This window comes from Nanorana parkeri, unplaced genomic scaffold (genome assembly GCF_000935625.1).
Source record: "Nanorana parkeri isolate BGI_ZX_2015 unplaced genomic scaffold, ASM93562v1 scaffold15, whole genome shotgun sequence".
NCBI classification, from domain to species: Eukaryota; Metazoa; Chordata; class Amphibia; order Anura; family Dicroglossidae; genus Nanorana; species Nanorana parkeri.
The window spans coordinates 1148487-1171518 of record NW_017306283.1 but is presented as its reverse complement, the minus strand read 5'-3'; the positions used below and the strand labels follow the sequence as shown (position 1 = coordinate 1171518).

Here is a 23032-nt window from a genome sequence, read left to right as displayed (position 1 = left end):
ACAAGTACTTGTCAAAATGCCCCGTTTTTTCCGCCCTCACCCTGCAGCGCCCTCAGGCGTCCGCTTGCCTTGCGGTAGCGCCGGGCCTGCTTGTACCCCTGTATATTACGGTCCCGGAGGAAATCGTCCAATCGCCTCTTGAATGATTCCACACTCTCAGCCGAAATCACAGCATGTGGCAGCGAGTTCCAGACCCTGACTGATCTAACTGAGAAGAAACCCTCGTCATGGAGTTCATTGTAAAAAGTTTCCTCCTAATGCTACTATCCCCGGTAAACATTTTATACATGAAAATCATGTCCCCCCCTTAATCTCCTTACTTCCAATGAGAACATGTTTAGATTTAGTAGCCTTGTCTCGTAGCTCTGGTCCTCCATCCCCTTTATGAGTTTGGTCGCCCTCCTCTGGACTCTTTCCAGATTGGCAGTGATCGAGGAGGCGGGGCCCGGCGATCGAGGGGCGGGTACTGCCCGCCTGAGACCCTGCAGAGCCCACCATAGAGAGTCTATGGTGGGCTCTGCAGGGTCACCCTTAGGTGGGCTGTTTGGGTTATCAGGTGGGCATAACTAGAAATCACAGGGCCCCATACAAAATTTTGCTATGGGCCCTGTGATTTCTAGTTACGCCCCTGACTGCAAGCTATTATTCTTCAGCCTGTGGTCTACAATGACCCCCAAATCCGTTTCCCTTTCGTACTACCCCAGCGGAGCTCCCATTAGTGTGTAATCCGCTTTCTTATTTTTAACCCCAAAGTGCACAACCTTACATTTATCTACATTAAACCTCATCTGCCATGTGGTTGCCCCTCTGCCTATTTTATCCAGATCCTCCTGTAATGTTATAGTGTCTGATTCATTGTCTATTACCCTCCCGATTTTGGTATCGTCAGCAAACACTGAAACATGGCTGTTTACCCCCTCCACAATATCTTTAATGAATAGGTTAAACAGCATGGGGCCCAGTACAGATCCCTTGTTGGGTTGCATACTGCAGGATACAACATAGGAACCCGGACGTCATAGCCCTGGTGGGACCTAAATTGGGGCAATAGGGAAAGGCCAGGCCTAGACTAGGGGCCGAACTGGCTAGCACAATGGCAGACGGTGATAAAGCACCTGAAGCTGTTGATGTAAGGACACGTTTTTTTGGCAGATCAGGTGGTGAGTGTTGCTTAAAGAGGCAATGTCACCTTGCCCAAGCACAGTGAATTGGCGATGTCTCTGCAAAGGGGCCCTCTGATTCCGTTATACTCGTGTACTCCTTGTTTTGCCAAAGACGATGACGCTTCCCGGCACCCGGTAAGGAGGAGCATGTGGCCTTCATTTCTCAAGCTTAGCAGCCAATTGTTGGCTCAGAAAGGGTCATATGACTGTGGGAATCCATGTAAGGTGCGTAAAAGGGGGTCCCCTTGGCAGGGACACTGATATTGTCATTGCCCTGCATGGACAAGGTGACAATGGTGACAGTGTCTCTTTATTGGGGAGCATGGAAACAGATGAAGGCAGAATTGGGCTCTACGCATGGTAGAGGCTTTGGCTTCCCAAGTCCCTTCCATTGACACCGATAAGGATTACGATAGGCTTCCCTATTCGCAATGTCCATACTGGCATGGCCCCATCAGACACCAACTGCTTACAAATACGTCTGATAAGGGAGGCTCTGACCAATTGTGCTATCATCTGAAGGTTGGAGCTGGGCCCCTTGAACATCCACCGGGCCATAGGCTCCAGCTTAGGTGGCCTTATGGATGACCCATTGCTGGCACAGCACCATGGGATACAGGCATGGAGAATTAGACTGTATCTTGCATACCAGTCATAAGGGGAAGATTTATAAACTATCCACCCAGCCATACACTGGCCGAAAGCCATTCACACAGCATGCTCACCACTAGATGGAGTCAAGAAGTTTAGGAAACGCTGCTTGGCTCCATCTAGTGGCAGGAATGCCATTCATTAGTTAGTTCCAATGGGATAAGGTCATGCACGTGGTAGATGCTAACTCAATTACATCACTTCCAGGTATACATTGTCTCTAAAACACCTAAGCCAGGGGTGGACAATTTAATATAGAATCCAGGCGCCAGTCTGTCCAATTTCGGAGCCAGTGGGATTTTTTTTAGGTGCCAGCTCCCTTGACAACAACAACTAGACTAGAGAGGACCTCAAAAGTTAGGTGCCGGCTGTACTTTTTAAGGAACCTTGGAGACCTGGCTGCTGGGATTCATCCAGCCCTGACCTAAGCTATGTATAATCCCACCTCATGCTGGTGGCATCATAGCTAAATAGGATTATGAGTCCCTTCTCTCAGCATTTTTTATTAACCCCCTAAAAATCGGGTATTTTTAAAGAGGGAAAGGCAGTAGACCACATTCTGGCTCCTTTCTCTGCCAGTGTCCCTATTATGTAGATTTGTTTTTACTTCCTGTCCCGACGACCTCTGCCATTGGGCTATGAAATTGAACGGGGTCTCCTCAGCAAGAACAAAGGTGGTGGTGGAAACCAGAAAGAGGTTCCAGTCTGTTCCGCTCTTCAAATATGTATGGAGGCAAATGGTTTGTCCTCTTGCTTCCTCCATTGTGACTGACTACATTCATCCGCTCCCCTCCCCTTGTCCAATCACAGGACATTCACATTCAGAGAAAAGAATACAAGACATTCTATGAATGGCTGAGGTGAAGAGCAAGTGTACCCGCTATGAGTGGTGACTGTAGGTTTCAAAGAGGGATATTCAGCGTTTACACTTCATGACCGTAAGCAGGGCCGGATTTACCCTCTCTGCTGCCCCAAGACCAGGTTCTTTAACACGCCCCCCTACCTGCCAACCTGTAATAAAATCACTAAAGAACATACATTTTGGAATATATCCGCAGAGAACAAACATTTAAAGATGTTCACAGGGCAAACAGACATGAAAATGGATTATGATTATCTCAAACCTGGTCTCAAAGTATCACCCTAACGGTCCCCTCCGCTCTTCATAAGACCTCCTGCTTTCCGGCTCCCTCGTCAACTCCTCCCATGCTCGCCTCCAGGACTTCACTAGAGTCTCTCCCATCCTATGGAACTCTCTAACCCAACCTGTCCGTCTATCTCCCACTCTGACTTCCTTTAGGCGATGCCTCAAGACTCATCTCTTCAGGGAAGCCGATCCCACCTCAACCTAACCACTGAACAATCACATTCTAGAACAATTCATCCCCACACAGCTACCTCCTCATGTATCACTGGCCCCTCCCCTTTTAGATTGTAAGCCCTCAGGGGCAGGGCCCTCCTTACCATCTTGTCTTGAATTGTATTGTGATTGTAATGATTTCCTTATATTGTACAGCGTGCTCGCCTCCAGGACTTCACTAGAGTCTCTCCCATCCTATGGAACTCTCTAACCCAACCTGTCCGTCTATCTCCCACTCTGACTTCCTTTAGGCGATGCCTCAAGACTCATCTCTTCAGGGAAGCCGATCCCACCTCAACCTAACCACTGAACAATCACATTCTAGAACAATTCATCCCCACACAGCTACCTCCTCATGTATCACTGGCCCCTCCCCTTTTAGATTGTAAGCCCTCAGGGGCAGGGCCCTCCTTACCATCTTGTCTTGAATTGTATTGTGATTGTAATGATTTCCTTATATTGTACAGCGCTGCACACACTGTTGGCACTATATAAATCCTGTATAATAATAATAATTATGAGTAGACCCCTAAGAGTGTCAAAGAATGCAGCAGCAGCCAGATATGAGACAACAATCATTAGAGGTACGGTCAGTGGCGTAACAATCGCCTTAGCGACCCAGGCGACCGCTATGGGGCCCGGCCAGGGCATCCCTCTGATGCCGTGTGGGCTGCCATGTGACACAGCTCCACAGCGGCTGTGCCAGTGGCAGCCAGCAGCAGCGGCAGAAGAGGCCGGTTACACCGGCGTTCGCAGTGAAAGAGGAGGCCGGGGGCCCGCCTTAGAGCAACCCCGCCTCCTCTTACATCACTGGCCAGCGACCTAAGAGCAGGTGGGGCCAGTGATGTAAGAGGAGGCAGGGGCCGTCGATAGAAGGAGGCGGGGCCCGGTGACCACGGAGGCGGACAACCCTGAAAGGTAAAAGGTGTGCAGCACATCTGAGACCCTGCAGAGCCCACTATAGAGAGTCTATGGTGGGCTTTGCAAGGTCACTCTCAGGTGGGCTCTGCAAGTGGCATAACTAGCAATCACGGGGCCCCATACAAAATTTTGCTATGGGGCCCCTGGGTACGGTATTTCATTTTTGCAAAGCAACTGTCAAAAAGAGAGAGTTTTTATTTTTTTTGTTATTTATTTTAAGTAATTTTATATATTTTTTTGTTTTGTTTAGGTGTCTTATGTGCTGTAAATGTCGACGAATGTGAAAATAACCCGTGCCAGAATGGAGCCACTTGCCTGGATGGAGTTGCTGACTATGCCTGTACATGCCAACAGCCAGGGCTTGACGGTATTACATGGGGAGGTAAAAACTGCTCTGTGGTGCTGGTGGGATGCTTGAATCACAGGTGCCAAAATGATGCCACGTGCATCCCAACATACCAGCTGGAGATCCATAGTTATGCCTGCAAATGTCAGCCGGGGTTTCATGGGGACCACTGTTCCACTCCCACCACATTTTCATTCACATCCAGCGGGTATATTTTTTACGATCTGAATGTTGCAAACAGAAGCAAGAGGAGCCTTCAAGGAGACAGCGCTCACATGACCATAAGTTTTAGGACAACTTTACCGACCATGGTTCTCTTTTATCGGGGTGATGGAGATAGCTTCCTAATTCTGGAGCTTTATAACGGATTGCTGCAAGTTTTATTTCAGAACCATAATTTTTCCTCCCGCCTTGTCATCGATGAGCACCGAGTTGACGACGGCCGTTGGCACAAAGCCCGGGTTAGCCTGAACTCATCTCTAGACCTGATCCTTCAGCACGATGGTTGTAGTAACGGTTCTTGTTCCAGAACTCGGGCCGCTGGTGACGACCGTGATTCTCGACTTCCTGAGTCATTCGCTTCTGTGTACATTGGTGGGCTTACCCTTGGCTCACTGCTGAACAACACGGCAAGCAGAACAAACTTCACTGGTTGTATGCAAGACGTCACCATTGACTTCAAGACCTTGCTACCTCAGAATATAACACAAGGAAGCTCTTTTGATATGGAGCTTGGATGCAATAAAACGGATTTGTGCGACCCCAACCCATGTCGTCATGAGTCACCGTGCGTCGACCTGTGGACCAGATATAAATGTGACTGTGTCAGGCCATACACTGGTCCATCCTGTTTGCAAGGTAAGCAAATTATTTGTCTTTATAGCCACTATTGTATAGTAAGACCTTTGAGAATCGGAAAAATAAAGTATGTTGCTGTCAATGTTTTTGTGAGGACTATGAGGGTTATTCACAAAAGGGTGAAGAGTTTGGAGAAGGCAGGAAAAGTGAACAATCTAGGACAGGGGTGCCTATTGGATCGATCGCGATCTACCAGTTGATCGCAAAGCTAACACTGGTAGATCGCGATCGGCTCACTGTCCACCCACAGTGCTCATGCGGCTGCTTAAAGTAGTATTAAGGTCTGGGGGCGTTTTTTACCTTAATGCATTCACTGCATTAGGGTAAAAACAGCCCAGGACCTTTTTTTTTACCCCAGTCTCCCCCACACTTACCTCTCAGCTCGTCCCCGCTGCCGGTCCCAAAGCGATCCTCCGTACCCCGAACTTCCGGGTTGCGGGGGAGGATACTGATGGCAGAGGAGCCATAGGCTCCTTCTGCCATCAATCAAAGAAGGAAGGGGCGTGGCCTGCCACGGGGCTGTGTGTGTCTATGGGCCCACACAGCCACTGCGGGGACGAGTGCGCACGGGTGCCTCCATTAGAACGATGGTGGACCCGTGCAGGGGGTGGGGGGAAGTGCATGGCAGGGGCACACTAGAAAACGAGGAAAGAAGTGCTTTGCAAAAAAAAAAAACACAACAACCTCCAGCAAAGGACGGTCTCCTTAAAGGCGAAATGAAAAAAAAAATGTGGCTTTAATATCACTTTAACTTGTTGAGTTTAGTTCCACTTTATATATGCTAATGCAATTCCGCCCGTCTGCCCCATGTTCTTGTAACCATATTCCATCTCTATTAACATTCATCTGTGATTCCCTTACCTCATACCTCCCTTACCGCATGTAATAAAAAACATTTCATCCTTGTGAACATTTCTTTTTGATCTCTTCCTGATCAAGATAATAAGATGTTTCTTTCTACCTTCCAATAGAATATACATCTGCTACTTTCTTCCACGAGATGGTGCCAAGCTACGCCAGCTTTGAAGTCGCCCAGGACATCGGAAATTCATTTAATGTGTCGGCTTTCGTCAGGACTCTCAAACCAGACGGCCTTCTGCTGCAGATCGGTAATGGCAGCACCGCCCGTACAGTCTTTACAGTCTACCTGAATTCTGGACGTATTCACGTTACGGTCGCCTCAGCGAAAACGGTGTCTTTCAGTGAATATGTTAGTAATGGCAAGAAACACAAGATCAATATATCTGTTAAAGAAGGTCTTGTCTCGGTCAATGGTGTGAACAGCATGGAAGATCCGGGCCAGCTGCCGCCCCTATCTCTGGCAGCAGGAGACACGGTTCTTGTCGGAGGAATGCCCCCAAGTGGGAATATTGATCGGTGGGGGGGATATTTCAAAGGATGTTTGCAAGATATGCGAATCAATAACAATCATCTGGAGTTTTTCCCAATGGATGATGAAGAAGACGTTGCCTTCTATAATGGCTCCATTAGTAATGTTACAAAGGATTGTCTGTCCGATGATACATGCAAAGTGAGTATTGTTGTATTATAGATACATTGATGTGTATGCAATAACAAGTAAGGAAGGGTTAAAACTAGGCATGCACCGATACCGGTGCTTCCGTCGGCATGGAGCTGGCTTCACGGGCAATCAGGAAGCTGGGCGGCAGGTGTCACCCGGCTTCCTGATTGCACGAGAAGCCGGCTCCCATGTGGTTTGGCCAGCTTCCCGGACAATCAGGATGCCGGGCTGCGAGTAATGACCCTCCTGCCGGCTTCCTGATTGGCCAGGAAGCTGGCTCCATGCTGATTGGCTGGAAAGCCGGCTTCTCAGCCAATCAGCAAGGAGCCAGCTTTTCGGTCGGCTCCATGCTGCTTGGCCAGGAAGCCGGCTTCTCAGCCAATCTGCAAGGAGCCAGCTGTTCGGCCCGGCCAATCAGGCATCCGGGAGGCGGGTCATTACTCGCCACCCAGTTTCCTTTGGTAAGCTAGCTCCATGTTCCTTTATGGCACTGCTGGTCAGAGAAAATCTTCCTTTAACTGGAAGTTCCGGTATCGGTGAAGGTATCGGAGCATTTGGGGGAGTTTGAGTACTCACCCAAATACTCGGTATCTGCACCGATACCGATACTAGTATCGGTCCATCCCTAGTTAAAACCCCTGCCGAGTTATTTTTTTGCTGTGTACCATTGGCAAAATATTTCTTTGCTTTATATCTCAGAGATGCAACAGAAAATTTGAGGAAATCTCCCAAAGTGGGGGAAATTGCCTTCCTAGACAGTTGTCCCCAGAACAGGTGTCGCCTTTGGACATCTCTTGCATTGAGGACAACTTTAAAATGTTGCATTTCCCCCCTGACTTTCTTTCTCGGTGGCAATGGTCACCAGTACAAAGAGAGGGGTGAATCTCCCCAGCGGGACAACAATTACAACTTGACAGATTGTCTAACCCTTCCCCACTCTATGCAAAATATAGAAAATCCATCAAAAACCAAAAGTTATGCCTATAGATGGACTTCAAGGTCTGATATCTCATTGATATGCCTGTGAAGGTTCTCCTTTATCCAGGTCATGGCATAGTTAGTAGTCAGCCTGAGGTGGACCCCAAAGGGTAGGGAGGGCTGACGTTTCACTCTCAAGGGCAGATCCTTAGCCAGTTGAGGGACATGTGATTGACAAATTGGGCGCCAGTCACTTTAAGTGCCTTTTTAAATGCTTTATTTTAGAACAGCTTAACTGGGAGAGCAGCTTCAGACATCCGAAAATAGAACAGACTCCAGACTCACCAATCCACTCAGTCTTCCTCAGTGCAGAATTATTAGGAGAACAGGCTGACTCTGGGTAATAGAGCAACAGCGGAATGGAGATGTGCATGAGATCTTCCCTGAGAGAGACACCAGACTTGTTCCTGAGGTTCATCAGCTCCTGGTACCTCCAGCAGTCATGGGGCTTCTCTGGTTCTCCTCCCAGATAATTCTAGACCCCAACTGAGTCCACCTGTGGCCTCCTCCAGGCTTAAAGGAGAACTATGGGGTCAGTGTTTTTCCCCATAGTTCTCCTTAGGGTAACGGGAGGACACAAACTAGCGTCCTCCCGTCACCCTAAGCTCAGTATATAGAGAGCTACAGCTCGCGGTATACTGAGACGCCGCAGCCGGAGCGGATCCCGACTTAGATGACGGGATCCGCCCAGCTGCGTGAGTGACAGCTGGCTCTGCCTATCTAGAGGCAGAGCCAGCTGTACCCGCCCCCGTCCGTTCCGCCAGTCAGCGCTGGCAGATCGGAGAGGGGAATCCAGCCCCTCCCCCTGTCACGGCAGAGAGCCGTGACAGGATCGAGAGGTGAGTGAACCCGGTATGTGTTCGCTCACCTCCCGATCTACTGAGTCGACCTGTGACAGTCTCATTGTCACAGGTCGGCTAGAACTATGAGGTGAGTGAAAAGCACCCCTCCCCCCTCATAGTTCTCCTTTAAGGCCTAGTCAGTTTGTTCATCATTGTACATCTCCCAGGCCAAGCTGACTGCCTGACTAAGCACATGGCAAGTTTATTTATTTATACACTCCACCAGCATGGTGGTACCACTGGCCATGAAAACTCCTAGTGATTGGCCGGTGGAGCACAGACACTCATGATGTTCCTCTATTGGCTCCCCCAATCTGTAGCTGGGTCGCACCCCACCCACGCAGGTGCAGTCAACAGCAGAACGCCTGGAATTAACCAGATAATAACCAAATACAAATCAGCTGATTACAGGACTAGCAAACCTAAACTTCTAGCAGCCACTCCAGTGATGGTGGCAGAGGCTACACACTGTTTGAATAAAGACCTAATGTTTGCCTGTTCAAATGTGTTGAGTCAGCAATTTCCTTGGGGTGCATATCATTTTTCACATGACTGTGTGTCCGGGTCCTGGATCTTTTGGATGTACAGGAGATAGGAACCCAAATGTGTCTAAAATATAGTTGTATATTATTATTATAATTATACAGGGTTTATAGAGCGCCAACAGTTTGCGCAGCGATGTACAATATAAGGAAGACATTACAATCACAATACAAATCAAGACAAGATGGTAAGGAGGGCCCTGCCCCTGAGGGCTTACAATCTAAAAGGGAGGGGCCAGTGATACATGAGGAGGTAGCTGTGTGGGGATGAATGGTTGAGTGGTCAGGTTGAGGTGGGATTGGCTTCCCTGAAGAGATGAGTCTTAAGGGTTCGCCTAAAGGCAGTCAGTGTGGGAGATAGACGGACAGGTTGGGGTAAAGAGTTCCACAGGATGGGGGGAGACTCTAGTGAAGTCCTGGAGGCGAGCATGGGAGGAGTTGACGAGGGAGCTGGAAAGCAGGAGGTCTTTTGAAGAGCGGAGGGGACGGTTAGGGTGATACTTTGAGACAAGGTTGGAGATATAGCCGGGTGGCCGAGTTGTGGATGGCTTTGTAAGGGGTTGTTAAAGGAGAACTATGGGGTCAGTGTTTTTCCCCATAGTTCTCCTTGGGGTAACGGGAGGACACAAACTAGCGTCCTCCCGTTACCCTAAGCTCAGTATATAGGGAGCTTCAGCTCGCGGTATACTGAGATGCCGCACCTGGAGCGGATCCCGACTTAGATGACGGGATCCGCCCAGCTGCGTGAGTGACAGCTGGCTCTGCCTATCTAGAGGCAGAGCCAGCTGTACCCGCCCCCTCCCCCGTCCGTTCCGCCAGTCAGCGCTGGCAGATCGGAGCGGGGAGGGGGGAATCCAGCCCCTCCCCTGTCACGGCAGAGAGCCGTGACAGGATCGAGAGGTGAGAGGACGCCGGTATGTGTTCGCTCACCTCCCGATCTACTGAGCCGACCTGTGACAGTCTCATTGTCACAGGTCGGCTTAGAACTATGAGGTGAGTGGAAATCACTCATGTCATAGTTCTCCTTTAATATTTTCCATGTTATCCTTTAGGCTATTGTATAAGATTAATCTCACTCAACTCCAAAGTAATATTATATACACGCGTCTTGTGCCCATTGTGTTGTCTTTTCAGCTTCCATTTCTCTGTTGTCAGTGTATGTTGTATATTACTCAACATGTTTATATTTTTCCAGCCTGGCCCTTGCAAGAATGACGGCACTTGTGCTGTGACTTGGAATGAATTCACCTGCACCTGTTCAGCCAACTTTACCGGGGCGACATGTGAAGAGCCCGTGTGGTGTCTTCGTAGACCATGCCCAGCGGATTCCACGTGTCGAGACATCCCTGGAGCATACACATGTATGGACCATTCGCTATAGTTTTAAGTTGTATCAATCATCCTTGTAGTATGTTATTCTTTGTTTCTTATGCAATAGCCTATGCAGATTTTTAAAGGAGAACTATGGGGTTCAGGCTTTTCCCCATAGTTCTCCCTTAGGGTAACGGGAGGACACAAACTAGCGTCCTCCCATCACCCTAGGCTCAGTATACCGCGAGCTGTAGCTCCCTATATACTGAGACGCCGCAGCTGAAGCGGATCCCGACAATTGTGCCGGGATCCACCCAGCTGCGTGACTGACAGCTGGCTCTGCCTATCTAGAGGCAGAGCCAGCTGTACCCGCCCCCTCACCCGTCCGTTCCGCCAGTCAGCGCTGGCGGATCGGAGCGGGGGGGAATCCAGCCCCTCCCCTGTCACGGCACAGAGCCATGACAGGATCGAGAGGTGAGCGAACGCCGGTATGTGTTCGCTCACCTCCCGATCTACTGAGCCGACCTGTGACAGTCTCATTGTCACAGGTCGGCTAGAACTATGAGGTGAGTGAAAAGCACCCCCATCATAGTTCTCCTTTAATGCAATAATCTATACCGGGAGAAGGCAACCTTGGTACTCCAGCTGTTGTGAAATACAAGTCCCACGAGGCGTTACAAGACTCTGGTAGCCGCAGGCATGACTCCCGTGATGGGATTTGTGGTTTCAGCACAGCTGGAGTGCTGAGGTTGCTTACCGCTGATCGATACTGTGCATGAGATACAGGGCCGGCCTTAGGCCTTTAGGCGCCCTGTGCGAGAAAGCTTTACAGCGCCCCTCAGTGACCACACCCCTCAGAGACCACACCCCTCAGTGACCAGCGGAGCTCCTGGTTGCCAGGAGCGGGGTGGGACACCAGCCGTGGGGTCGTGGTAGGGCGTGTGCTGGTGGTGCAGGTTACTGGGGGGTTTGCTAGTGATGAGCTTTAGGCTAAGCATGATACCTCCATCCGGTGTCCCGCCCAGCTCTCAATATCCGCACCATTTAAAGACCCCCATTTTTTTAAGCCCCAAAGAAACACATTAAAAAGTATGATAAAAAAAATAAAACTTTTATTCAAAGGGATTAAACTTGTCGGCACAATATAAGTATTCTTATTAAATAAAACAACAAATGGTAAACGATAAATGTCAAACTAAAATAGAGTCTATAAAAAAAAGTGTCATGTTGTCATGCCGATCCCTTTGTTCAAGTAAGTGCTTCTCTCTCCCCCTTACCGCTCGGCCATTCGAGCTGTGTCGGCCGCCTGGTGCCCCCGTTGCCGTGGCGCCCTGTGCGGCCCTGATGAGATACACACTGAGGTCCCCTGATGTTATTCATGTTGTATTTGCAGGCCTTGTCAACGCAACCTTTGAAGAACAGAACTCGGTGGTCTTCACTTCCAACATTTCATCAGAGATAAATCTTACATCAGTGGATTTTAGAACCAGAGACAGGAATGCGGTTCTGTTGCGGGCCTCCAAGGATCTGGACCATATTTCCATCATCATTCATGAGGGCCGCCTGCATGTCTCTATACAGAGCGGGAACAGCGTGGAGCGAGTAAGTTATAAGGGTGAAATAATGGTCTCCGATGCTTTATGGCACAGGGTTCTGGTAAAGATGAAGTACCCCACGCAGGTGCCTCCTCAATGGACAATAGGCTTTGATAATAACGAATCGATGACCCTGTTAGGAAGCGCTGGTAGTCTGAGCTTCCTGACTGAAGGCACGCCCATTGTACTGGCCGAGAACTACACCGGATGCCTCGGACAAGTCTCTATAGGACGTTTTTACATTCCGTTTGCGGACCGGTTGTTTCTTCAGCCCTTCATTAGGCAAAGCCCCGATCCCCTGACATTGGGTTGTAGAGGAGCTGATGTTTGCTCCGGGGCTCAGTGCCTGCATGGCGGAAAGTGTCAGGATGACTTTAACTCGTTCAGCTGCGCATGTGCGGAAGGATGGGAAGGACCGCGCTGTGAAGTGAACATCGATGACTGCAAATCCCAGCCTTGTGCTCACGGCTTATGTATAGACCTGGAGGCCAATTATCGATGTGACTGTTTCCCTGGGTACACCGGCAGGAACTGTGACACCAACGTGGATGACTGTCAGCATCATCGGTGTTTGAACAGAGGGACGTGCTTAGATGGCTTGAATAACTACACCTGCCAATGCCCAACTACCTATGCAGGAGATTACTGCCAGTGAGTATTAATTCTGATTGCCATTGTAAATACAAGAGTCATGTGTATTCCTCCATGTATCTAGCTGAGTTTTGTGTATTTCTTCCAGATCTGTCCAGTTGCCCAGAAACTTGGAGCTCCCTGTAATAAAGACTGCTCACTGCTGCTCTATGTCCTTGTGCAGTGTGACTTGTCTTGTCTCCGCCCCCTCCTGTAATAAAGACCGGTCACTGCTGCTCTCTGTCCTTGTGCAGGGTGACTGGTCTTGTCTCCGCCCCCTCCTGTAATAAAGACTGCTCACTGCTGCTCTATGTCCTTGTGCAGTGTGACTTGTCTTGTCTCCGCCCCCTCCTGTAATAAAGACCGGTCACTGCTGCTCTCTGTCCTTGTGCAGGGTGACTGGTCTTGTCTCCGCCCCCTCCTATAATAAAGACTGCTCACTGCTGCTCTCTGTCCTTGTGCAGGGTGACTGGTCTTGTCTCCGCCCCCTCCTGTAATAAAGACTGCTCACTGCTGCTCTCTGTCCTTGTGCAGGGTGACTGGTCTTGTCTCCGCCCCCTCCTGTAATAAAGACTGCTCACTGCTGCTCTCTGTCCTTGTGCAGGGTGACTGGTCTTGTCTCCGCCCCCTCCTGTAATAAAGACCGCTCACTGCTGCTCTCTGTCCTTGTGCAGGGTGACTGGTCTTGTCTCCGCCCCCTCCTGTAATAAAGACCGCTCACTGCTGCTCTCTGTCCTTGTGCAGGGTGACTGGTCTTGTCTCCGCCCCCTCCTGTAATAAAGACCGCTCACTGCTGCTCTCTGTCCTTGTGCAGGGTGACTGGTCTTGTCTCCGCCCCCTCCTGTAATAAAGACCGCTCACTGCTGCTCTCTCTCCTTGTGCAGGGTGACTGGTCTTGTCTCCGCCCCCTCCTGTAATAAAGACCGCTCACTGCTGCTCTCTCTCCTTGTGCAGGGTGACTGGTCTTGTCTCCGCCCCCTCCTGTAATAAAGACCGCTCACTGCTGCTCTCTCTCCTTGTGCAGGGTGACTGGTCTTGTCTCCGCCCCCTCCTGTAATAAAGACCGCTCACTGCTGCTCTGTGCCTGCACGGGTGTGTCAGAGAGCCGCCACCTGGGAGCCGCCCCTCAGCTCAACATCCACACCATCGGTGGCTCTGCTGAAGACCAGGCGGCTCCTTAGATCCTGCGACTCTGGCACACCTGCGTTTGTTGTGCGGTCACACTGCCCCTGCATCTTCAGAGACCCGTATTCCTGCCCATTCCTAATTCAGTCGCAATATACTACTCCGCAAGACCAGAAGTTTACACTTTCTGGTGCTCCAGTGCCCTAATCGTGACACTAAGCATGTCTACTCTATCACACGTGTTGTATACAAGTGAGCCATGTTGTCTTTTTGCACCACATACAATGCTCTTACATGTAAACTGCTTTCCCATCAGGTGGCCTTACCCCCCGGAGAGGTGCGGTATCAATGTAACATGTCTTAATGGAGGCAAATGTAAAGGGGGAATCTGGGGAGCCAACTGCACCTGCATACCGGGCTTCAAGGGCAAAAGGTAAAAAAAAAAAAAAAATGGGGGTTTGTGTGGAATTTTGTGTGTATTGTTGTCCTCTGGTCAGTAGAGAAACGCCAACCCAACTTGTTGAGGGTTCTTCTTGTGCTTCCTGTGTCCTGTAGGAGAACTTCAATGCAAATGTGTCTTCTCACTAAAAATAAATACTTAACTTTCGTTGCCTTAAAGCCAGAGGTGCACCGAAATGGAAATTTTAAGAAACCGAGACGAAACAAAAAAAAATTGTCAGGCCGAAAACCGAAAATGTTTTGTAGTTTAATTTTTTCAAATATTTAATTTTAATTTTTATTTCTTTTTTATAAACTTTTTTATTTTTTTTATATTTCTTTTTATTTATTTATTCATTTTTTATAAAATAAAGGACACGTCATTTCCGGCAGGCTGAACCCGGCCTTTTCTGTACTTGCTGAAAATGTCTTTGGCCTGAAAATGGTGAACTCTAATGCAGACACTGGAATAGTTTCATTGATGCTTAGTGTCCCGCCCTCTAAAACGTTTCGCCCAATCACAGGCCTAGTCATAGAGAAGTTTTTCGTTGCTTCTCTTTGAGCTTGAGGGAAGTGACGAGGACACGCCCTTTGCGGCAGCCTGAACCGGCCTTTTCTGTACTAAAATGTCTTTAGCCTGAAAAAGGTGAAATCCAATGTAGACACTGGAATAGTTTCATTGATGCCTAGTGCCCCGCCCAAGGTCAGCTTGTCGAACGCGTTTCGGCCAATCATAGGCTTAGTTGTAGAGCTGTTTTCGACAGGCCTTTTCTGTACTTGCTAAAAATGTCCTTGGCCTGAAACAGTGACAACTATTGTAGACACTGGAATAGTTTTATTGATGGTCAGTGCCTCGCTCAAGGTCAGCCCCCTCTAAAGCATTTCACCCAATCACAGGCTTAGTCGTAGAGATGTTCTTTGGTGCTCTAAGGAAGTGACGAGGACACGCCCTTTGCGGCAGGCTCGACGGGCCTTTTCTGTACTTGCTGAAAATGTCCTTGGCCTGAAAAAGTTAAATCTACTGTAGACACTGGAATGGTTTCATTGATGCCTAGTGCCCCGCCCAAGCTCAGCCCCTTGAACGCGTTTCGGCCAATCACAGGCCCAGTCATAGAGATGTTCTTTGGTGCTTCCTTTTGAGCTCGAGGGAAGTGACAAGGACACGTTATTGCCGGCAGGCTCGACAGGCCTTTTCTGTAGTTGCTGAAAATGTCCTTGGCCTGAAAAAGTGAAAACTATTGTAGACACTGGAATAGTTTTATTGATGCTCAGTGCCTCGCTCAAGGTCAGCCCCCTCTAAAGCATTTCACCCAATCACAGGCTTAGTCGTAGAGAAGTTCTTCGTTGCTTTTGAGCTCATGGGAAGTGACGAGGACGCGCCATTTCCGGCAGGCTCAACCGGCCTTTTCTGTACTTGCTGAAAATGTCCTAAAAAAGTGAAATGCAATGTAGACACTGGAATGGTTTATTGATGCTCAGTGTCCCGCCCTCTAAAGCGTTTTGTCCAATCACAGGCTTAGTCTCAGAGAAGGCCTTTGGTTCTTGAGGGAAGTGACAAGGACACGTCATTTCCGGCAGGCTGAACAGGCCTTTTCTGTACTTGCTGCAAATGCCCTTGGACTGAAACAGTGACAACTATTGTAGACACTGGAATAGTTTCATTGATGCTTAGTGTCCCGCCCTCTAAAACGTTTCGCCCAATCACAGGCCTAGTCATAGAGAAGTTCTTCGTTGCTTTCTTTTGAGCTCATGGGAAGTGACGAGGACACGCCCTTTCCGGCAGGCGCGACAGGCCTTTTCTGTACTTGCTGAAAATGCTCTTGGCCTTGAAACAGTGAAAACCAATGTAGACACCACCATCAAAGGCCTGGAAAGCTACAATGTATCACTCTCATCGTTTTGTTTTTGTTGTTGTTTGGATACAATGTTTTTGAATTGTTACGTTTGAAGAATTGACTGTATTATGTTTACGGCCACCCAGGTGTGAAATTAACATCGACGACTGCGCGCCGAACCCGTGTCTTAACGGCGGATCCTGCCAGGACTCTGTCAACAATTTCAAATGCATCTGCAACGCAAGCTTTAGCGGGGTCCGCTGCGAGGTAAGCCGTCCCGTACGTTCAAGCATGACACCCCACCGTGTCCAAAATTTACAACACCCCGCTCATCACACACACAAACGCATGTTAACCCAGAAGGCCGTCTCAGTTCCCGCACTCTGCAACCTGCGTTCTTTCATTGCTGTTGCTTTTGTCAGGGACCTGCATGCTTGTAAAGCGACTGTTAACAATCTGTTTGCATGTTTCTGTGTAACAAAGTATCGATCTCGTCGTGTGTAACTGTCTCCAAACAATCGGTACACGGCTGGATCTATAACAAATATGCCTTTAAAGAGACTACAACTCCTCCCAACATTCTGACTTTTGTTACAAGAGATGCCTTAAAAAAAAAAAGATCAATTTATGGTCCAATAAGTAAAAACCAATGTATGGAGTTTCAGGTTAATGGTCTATTTATATTATTTTATCCACTGGTTTCAATATACACTATATTGCCAAAAGTATTGGGACGCCCCTCCAAATCATTGGATTCAGGTGTCTCGTGACATTTCCTGGCTACTAAATATTCCGCCGCGGTCACCTGTTACTGGGATTATAACTTCAGGGGGCAGTCCAAAGATTGCCTGAACTTCTTTACAGTGTGAGCAACGCAGCCTGTTGCATGTTTTATACTTTATGCACTCCGCCGAAGGTTGCTCAGTGAATATGGGAATAAGAATGAATCAGCAGCAGCAGTATTAATAGGCCCTAAAGGCTAGGCACCACCGAGTTAAAGGATATACACCAATCAGCCATGACATTATGACCACCCGCCTAATATTGAGTAGGTCCCCCTTTTCTTGACCCGTCCAGGCATGGACTCCACTAGACCTCTGAAGGTGTGCTGTAGTATCTGGATGACCCCCCCTTAATATTGAGTATGTCCCCCTTTTCATGACCCATTGAGGCATGGACTCCAACTAGACCTCTGAAGGTGTGCTGTAGTATCTGGATGACCCCCCCTTAATATTGAGTATGTCCCCCTTTTCATGACCCATTTAGGCATGGACTCCAACTAGACCTCTGAAGGTATGCTGTGGTATCTGGATGACCCCCCTCCCCTAATATTGAGTAGGTCCCCCTTTTCTTGACCCATCAAGGCATGGACTCCAACTAGACCTCTGGAGGTATGCTGTAGTATCTGGATGATCGCCCCTAATATTGAGTAGGTCCCCCTTTTCTTGACCCATCGAGGCATGGACTCCAACTAGACCTCTGAAGGTATGCTGTAGTATCTGGATGACCGCCCCTAATGTTGAGTAGGTCCCCCTTTTCTTGACCCATCGAGGCATTGACTCCAACTAGACCTCTGAAGGTATGCTGTGGTATCTGGCACCAAGCCATCAGTAGCAGATCTTTCTGTAAGCTGTGAGGTGATCGGCCTCCATGGATCGGACTTGTTTTTCCAGCACATCCCACAGATGCTCGATTGGGTTGGGATCTGGAGAATTTGGAGGCCAAGTTAACACCTCAAACTTGTTGTTATGTTCCTCAAACCGTTCTTGAACCATTTTTGCAGTGTGGCGGTGTCCACAGGATAAGCCCGGGGATGTGAGCAAAACCATCACATATGCCTTTGTGTACTATGAGATTTGGTCTGGAATGATCTATCCTGATGCATGTTTCTATGTCCTGTATGTAACATTGCATGCCGTTTCTTCTACGTACTGGCCAGCCACAGTTTCCTGCTTTCCTGATGCATGTTTTTTTTGTTTTTGTTATCCTACTTCTATTTACATCGCACTCTTGAACTGTATTGGATGATCCCACGTTGCACTTTGTGGACTTCCGCGCTTTCATATGTTTTATTGGTCAGAGCCTTGTAAAATGAGTTTTGTTCTCTGCCATAAAGCATCCCCAGACTCTTACGACGACATAAAGCTGAAAAATCTGTGAAGATATTTGTACTTGTTTGATGTCATGTTTTAGGCCAGACGTAGGGTTTGTTCGCACCAGACACTCCGTGATGACACAGACCCAATGCATATAAGTGGCAAAATCCATTATTTTCAGTAGGGGTCACTGCCACTGTTTATCATTACCATTGCCACTGTTGAACATTACCATTGCCACTGTTGAGCATTACCATTGCCAGTGTTGAGCATTGCCATTGCCACTGTTGAGCATTGCCATTGCCACTGTTGAGCATTGCCATTGCCACTGTTGAGCATTACCATTGCCACCGTTGAGCATTACCATTGCCACGGTTGCGCATTACCATTGCCACTGTTGAGCATTAGCATTGCCAGTGTTGAGCATTAGCATTGCCAGTGTTGAGCATTAGCATTGCCAGTGTTGAGCATTACCATTGCCACTGTTGAGCATCACCATTGCCAGTGTTGAGCATTACCATTGCCACTGTTGAACATTACCATTGCCACTGCTGAGCATTACCATTGCCACGGTTGCGCATTAGCATTGCCACTGTTGAGCATTAGCATTGTCAGTGTTGAGCATTAGCATTGCCAGTGTTGAGCATCACCATTGCCACTGTTGAGCATTACCATTGCCACTGTTGAGCATTACCATTGCCACTGTTGAGCATTACCATTGCCAGTTTTGAGCATTGCCATTGCCACTGTTGAGCATTACCATTACCAGTGTTGAGCATCACCATTGCCACTGTTGAGCATTACCATTGCCAGTGTTGAGCATCACATTTGCCACTGTTGAGCATTACCATTGCCACTGTTGAGCATTACCATTGCTACTGTTGAGCATTACCATTGCCAGTGTTGAGCATCACCATTGCCACTGTTGAGCATTACCATTGCCACTGTTGAACATTACCATTGCAAGTATTGAGCATTACCATTGCCACTGCTGAGCATTCCCATTGCCACTGTTGAGCATTCCCATTGCCAGTGTTGAACATTGCCATTGCCAGTGCCAATGCCATTGTTGAGCATTACCATTGCCAGTGTTGAGCATTGCCATTGTTGAGCATTACCATTGCCACGGTTGTGCATTGCCACTGTTGAGCATTCCCATTGCCAGTGTTGAGCATTCCCATTGCCACTGTTGAGCATTCCCATTGCCACTGTTGAGCATTCCCATTGCCACTGTTGAGCATTCCCATTGCCACTGTTGAACATTACCATTGCAAGTATTGAGCATTACCATTGCCACTGCTGAGCATTCCCATTGCCACTGTTGAGCATTCCCATTGCCAGTGTTGAACATTGCCATTGCCAGTGCCAATGCCATTGTTGAGCATTACCATTGCCAGTGTTGAGCATTGCCATTGTTGAGCATTACCATTGCCACGGTTGTGCATTGCCACTGTTGAGCATTCCCATTGCCAGTGTTGAGCATTCCCATTGCCACTGTTGAGCATTCCCATTGCCACTGTTGAGCATTCCCATTGCCACTGTTGAGCATTCCCATTGCCACTGTTGAACATTACCATTGCCAGTGCCAATGCCACTGTAATGGCCATTATGCTGAGCAGTTAGACACTGAAAAAAATATCTGGATTTTTGATAAGCTTTTCTGCCTTCTCAATCAATTACATTGAATGGGGTCCCTCACATATATGCATAAATACACATTAACATGTGAATGTCTGGTGTGAAATTAGCCCACGGATGGCCGTATAGAGGGAACGAGTGCCTACAGTTGTTACAAGCACTTGTTATCTTACAAAGAAATATTACGACTTCTTGGAAAAATGTTTGTCAGGTTGTCAATGCTTCCCTTTCACCATAGAAGAAAATAATGCTACAGTGCTTTGCATAATCGTTGACCCTCCCACCTCCCTCCCTCTTTGGACTCTTCCTCCATTGGTGGCGTGAAAGCGGACCTGGCACACGAAATCTAAGATCTGCTTCATTTGTAGTCCTGACTCCCTATAAGAAAGGCTAAGGGATTTCTCATCTTCATTATTGAGCATTTTTTGTTTTCTTCCCCGTCTGTCATATTCATCGATTTTCATTTACCTTTGGTGTAATCTAGTGTTAGTTCCTGCTCAGGTCTGGTTTCTAGACCGTTAATAGGAGCGTTGCATGACTCTGGAAGGCTGCATAGCACGTAGCTGTCCTATCAGTTCTAGAATTGCATTCACCTGGTCACATTAATAATAAATTAATCTGCGCTAATGGGACTGAATGACACCAAGAGGTAAAAAGCTGCTGCGCAAAGGCTGTCATGCCCCAGTCACTCACCGATAACATAATACAGCGCTAGAAACCCCCTAGTGATGTGCTAAATAAATCAATGAATAAATACATTGGAATAAATACACTGAGTGGCCGGATTATTATATACACCGAGTGGCCGGATTATTATATACGCTGAGTGGCCGGATTATTATATACACTGAGTGGCCAGATTATTATATACACTGAGTGGCCAGATTATTATATACACTGAGTGGCCGGATTATTATATACACCGAGTGGCCGGATTATTATATACACTGAGGGGCCGGATTATTATATACACTGAGTGGCCGGATTATTATGACCACCTGACGTTTGTAGGCAAATTAGCTATAATTTGGCGCTGAAGTTGCTAGAGGGCCAGACCATTATAAATAGGGAAGCGGGTTGGTTACCACGACAGTAGAAGTGATTGGGAAGATTCGGGGAAACAACGCGATGTAACAGCCTTTGAACGCGGGATGATTGTTGGCGCTCGGAGCCATGGAGCGAGTATCAGCAAAACAGCAGAATCCGTTACATGTTCAGGAGCGGCTCATTGTTAAAGTGTTTAAAGACCGGACTGTCAGCCGAAAATCTGGGTGTGAGCGTGCGAATTGTGGCCGTCAGCGACTAGTCAATGTTAGGGCAGAACGGGGGAGGGGCAAGACTGGTACAAGACAACAGAAGGGCCACAGTGCCGTGTCAGATTCCTCGCATCACCTTTCATCATCTCGTGGAGTCACCAGGCGGCCCAACCAAGTACTGATGGGGTGGTCATAATAATCTGGCCACTTACGGTATACTGGCCACTTGCGCTCTATAAGGCGCTCCGGTCTATAGGACGCAGGGATTCTGTGACGGAAGCTGCAGTTCAGTGACCGCTGAGACAGGTGGCGCTGTGATGACAGCGCCACGGTCTCAGTAATCCCACAGAGCAGATGAAGAACGACATTCTTTGTCTGCTCTAGGGGCTCTATGGTGAGCTCCTATTCCGTGGTCACGGTCCCCCAGAGGAGTGGGGAACCCCAAAAACCACAGAGGGGAGGGGGGGGAAAGATCGCTGCCGCCGCTCGATTTCATACAAGTGATCTGATTAGATCACTTGTATTAAACGAGCAGCGGCTCCCACTGTACATTTAGCTCTGCTTATCAGGAGCAGGGCTGAATGTACAAAAAGACTATTTGCCCGGCGCCCGAAACTGCATATCCCGGGCGTCGGGCAATAGGTATTCGCTCCATAAGACGCAGGCACATTTCCCCCTCCTTTTGGGGGAAAAAAGTAGCGGGAAAAAAAAAAGAAAAATACGGTATATATAAAAAATCGTGAAGAATATAGTGTCCAACCTAACATAAAATTAATGTGAATCAATTTCTATGAATCAGTGATATAAATAGATAATGAAATTGCTAATAGTGAAGAAAATATCAAAACAATTGCTTGAAAGTCCAATCCTTAAAGGAGAACTATGGTGTCAGTGTTTTCCCCCATAGTTCCCTCAGGGTAACGGGAGGACACAAACTAGCGTCCTCCCGTCACCCTAGGCTCAGTATATAGGGAGCTACAGCTCGCGGTATACTGAGACGCCGCAGCTGAAGCGGATCCCGACAATTATGTCTGGATCCGCCCAGCTGCGTGAGTGACAGCTGGCTCTGCCTATCTAGATGTAGCTTGTACCCTCCGCCGGTCCGTTCCGCCAGTCAGCGCTGGCGTATCGGAGCGGGGAGGGGGGAATCCAGCCCCTCCCCTGTCACGGCAGAGAGCCGTGACAGGATCGAGAGGTGAGCGAACGCCGCTATGTGTTCGCTCACTTCTGATCTACTGAGCCGACCTGTGACAGTCTCATTGTCACAGGTCGGCTAGAACTATGAGGATGAGTGAAAAGCACCCCCCCCCCCCTCACAGTTCTCCTTTAATCGTGAAAGTGTGAAAGCTTCTGTCGGTTATCAGACCTTCTCCCAGGTCAAATGAAGTGCAAATATAATAAGCCCGTGTCAAAAAGTCACTCCATGTTCCAAAACATAGTGCTCCTCCGTGTATCCAAACAAACGTCCCCCCTGTGACTATGCACTCACCTGAGGCTCCCACTGTCTAAAACAGTCAACAAAGCGTTTTGATTAAATCAAGGGCAAAGCTCATCGTCTCTCCTCCTCGTAAATTTCCTCCATCCACCACGCTCTAGAGCAAAAAATAAAAATAGATAAATAAAACAGAAGAAAAAGTTACTCACCGTACACCCCAACTTCTAGTGAGCTTGCCTACATGAGGGCCACTGGACCTTATCCTGGCCGAGGCAGCCCAAATTCACCAAAAAGTCACTACTGTGTAGGAAGTGGCTGCATGACGGGTGAAGAGTGATTTAGCTTTTGCTTCCAATGATTTAAAGGAGAACTATGAGGGGGGTGCTTTTCTCTCACCTCATAGTTCTAGCCGACCTGTGACAATGAGACTGTCACAGGTCGGCTCAGTAGATCGGGAGGTGAGAGAACACATACCGGCGTTCGCTCACTT

At 48.3% G+C, this 23032-nt stretch overlaps 1 protein-coding gene across 1 annotated transcript in view; it reads left to right on the top strand.

The window, feature by feature from the left end:
• The window catches only part of LOC108788514 (protein crumbs homolog 2-like), a 57283-nt gene that overhangs the window by 24743 nt on the left and 9508 nt on the right, over nucleotides 1–23032 (top strand). Inside the window, exons 7-12 of the mRNA XM_018558288.1 lie at nucleotides 4346–5299; nucleotides 6271–6830; nucleotides 10379–10544; nucleotides 11888–12740; nucleotides 14161–14277; nucleotides 16264–16384. Of these exons, the coding sequence (XP_018413790.1) occupies nucleotides 4346–5299; nucleotides 6271–6830; nucleotides 10379–10544; nucleotides 11888–12740; nucleotides 14161–14277; nucleotides 16264–16384 (2771 nt within the window). The remainder of the gene's footprint in view (nucleotides 1–4345; nucleotides 5300–6270; nucleotides 6831–10378; nucleotides 10545–11887; nucleotides 12741–14160; nucleotides 14278–16263; nucleotides 16385–23032) is intronic.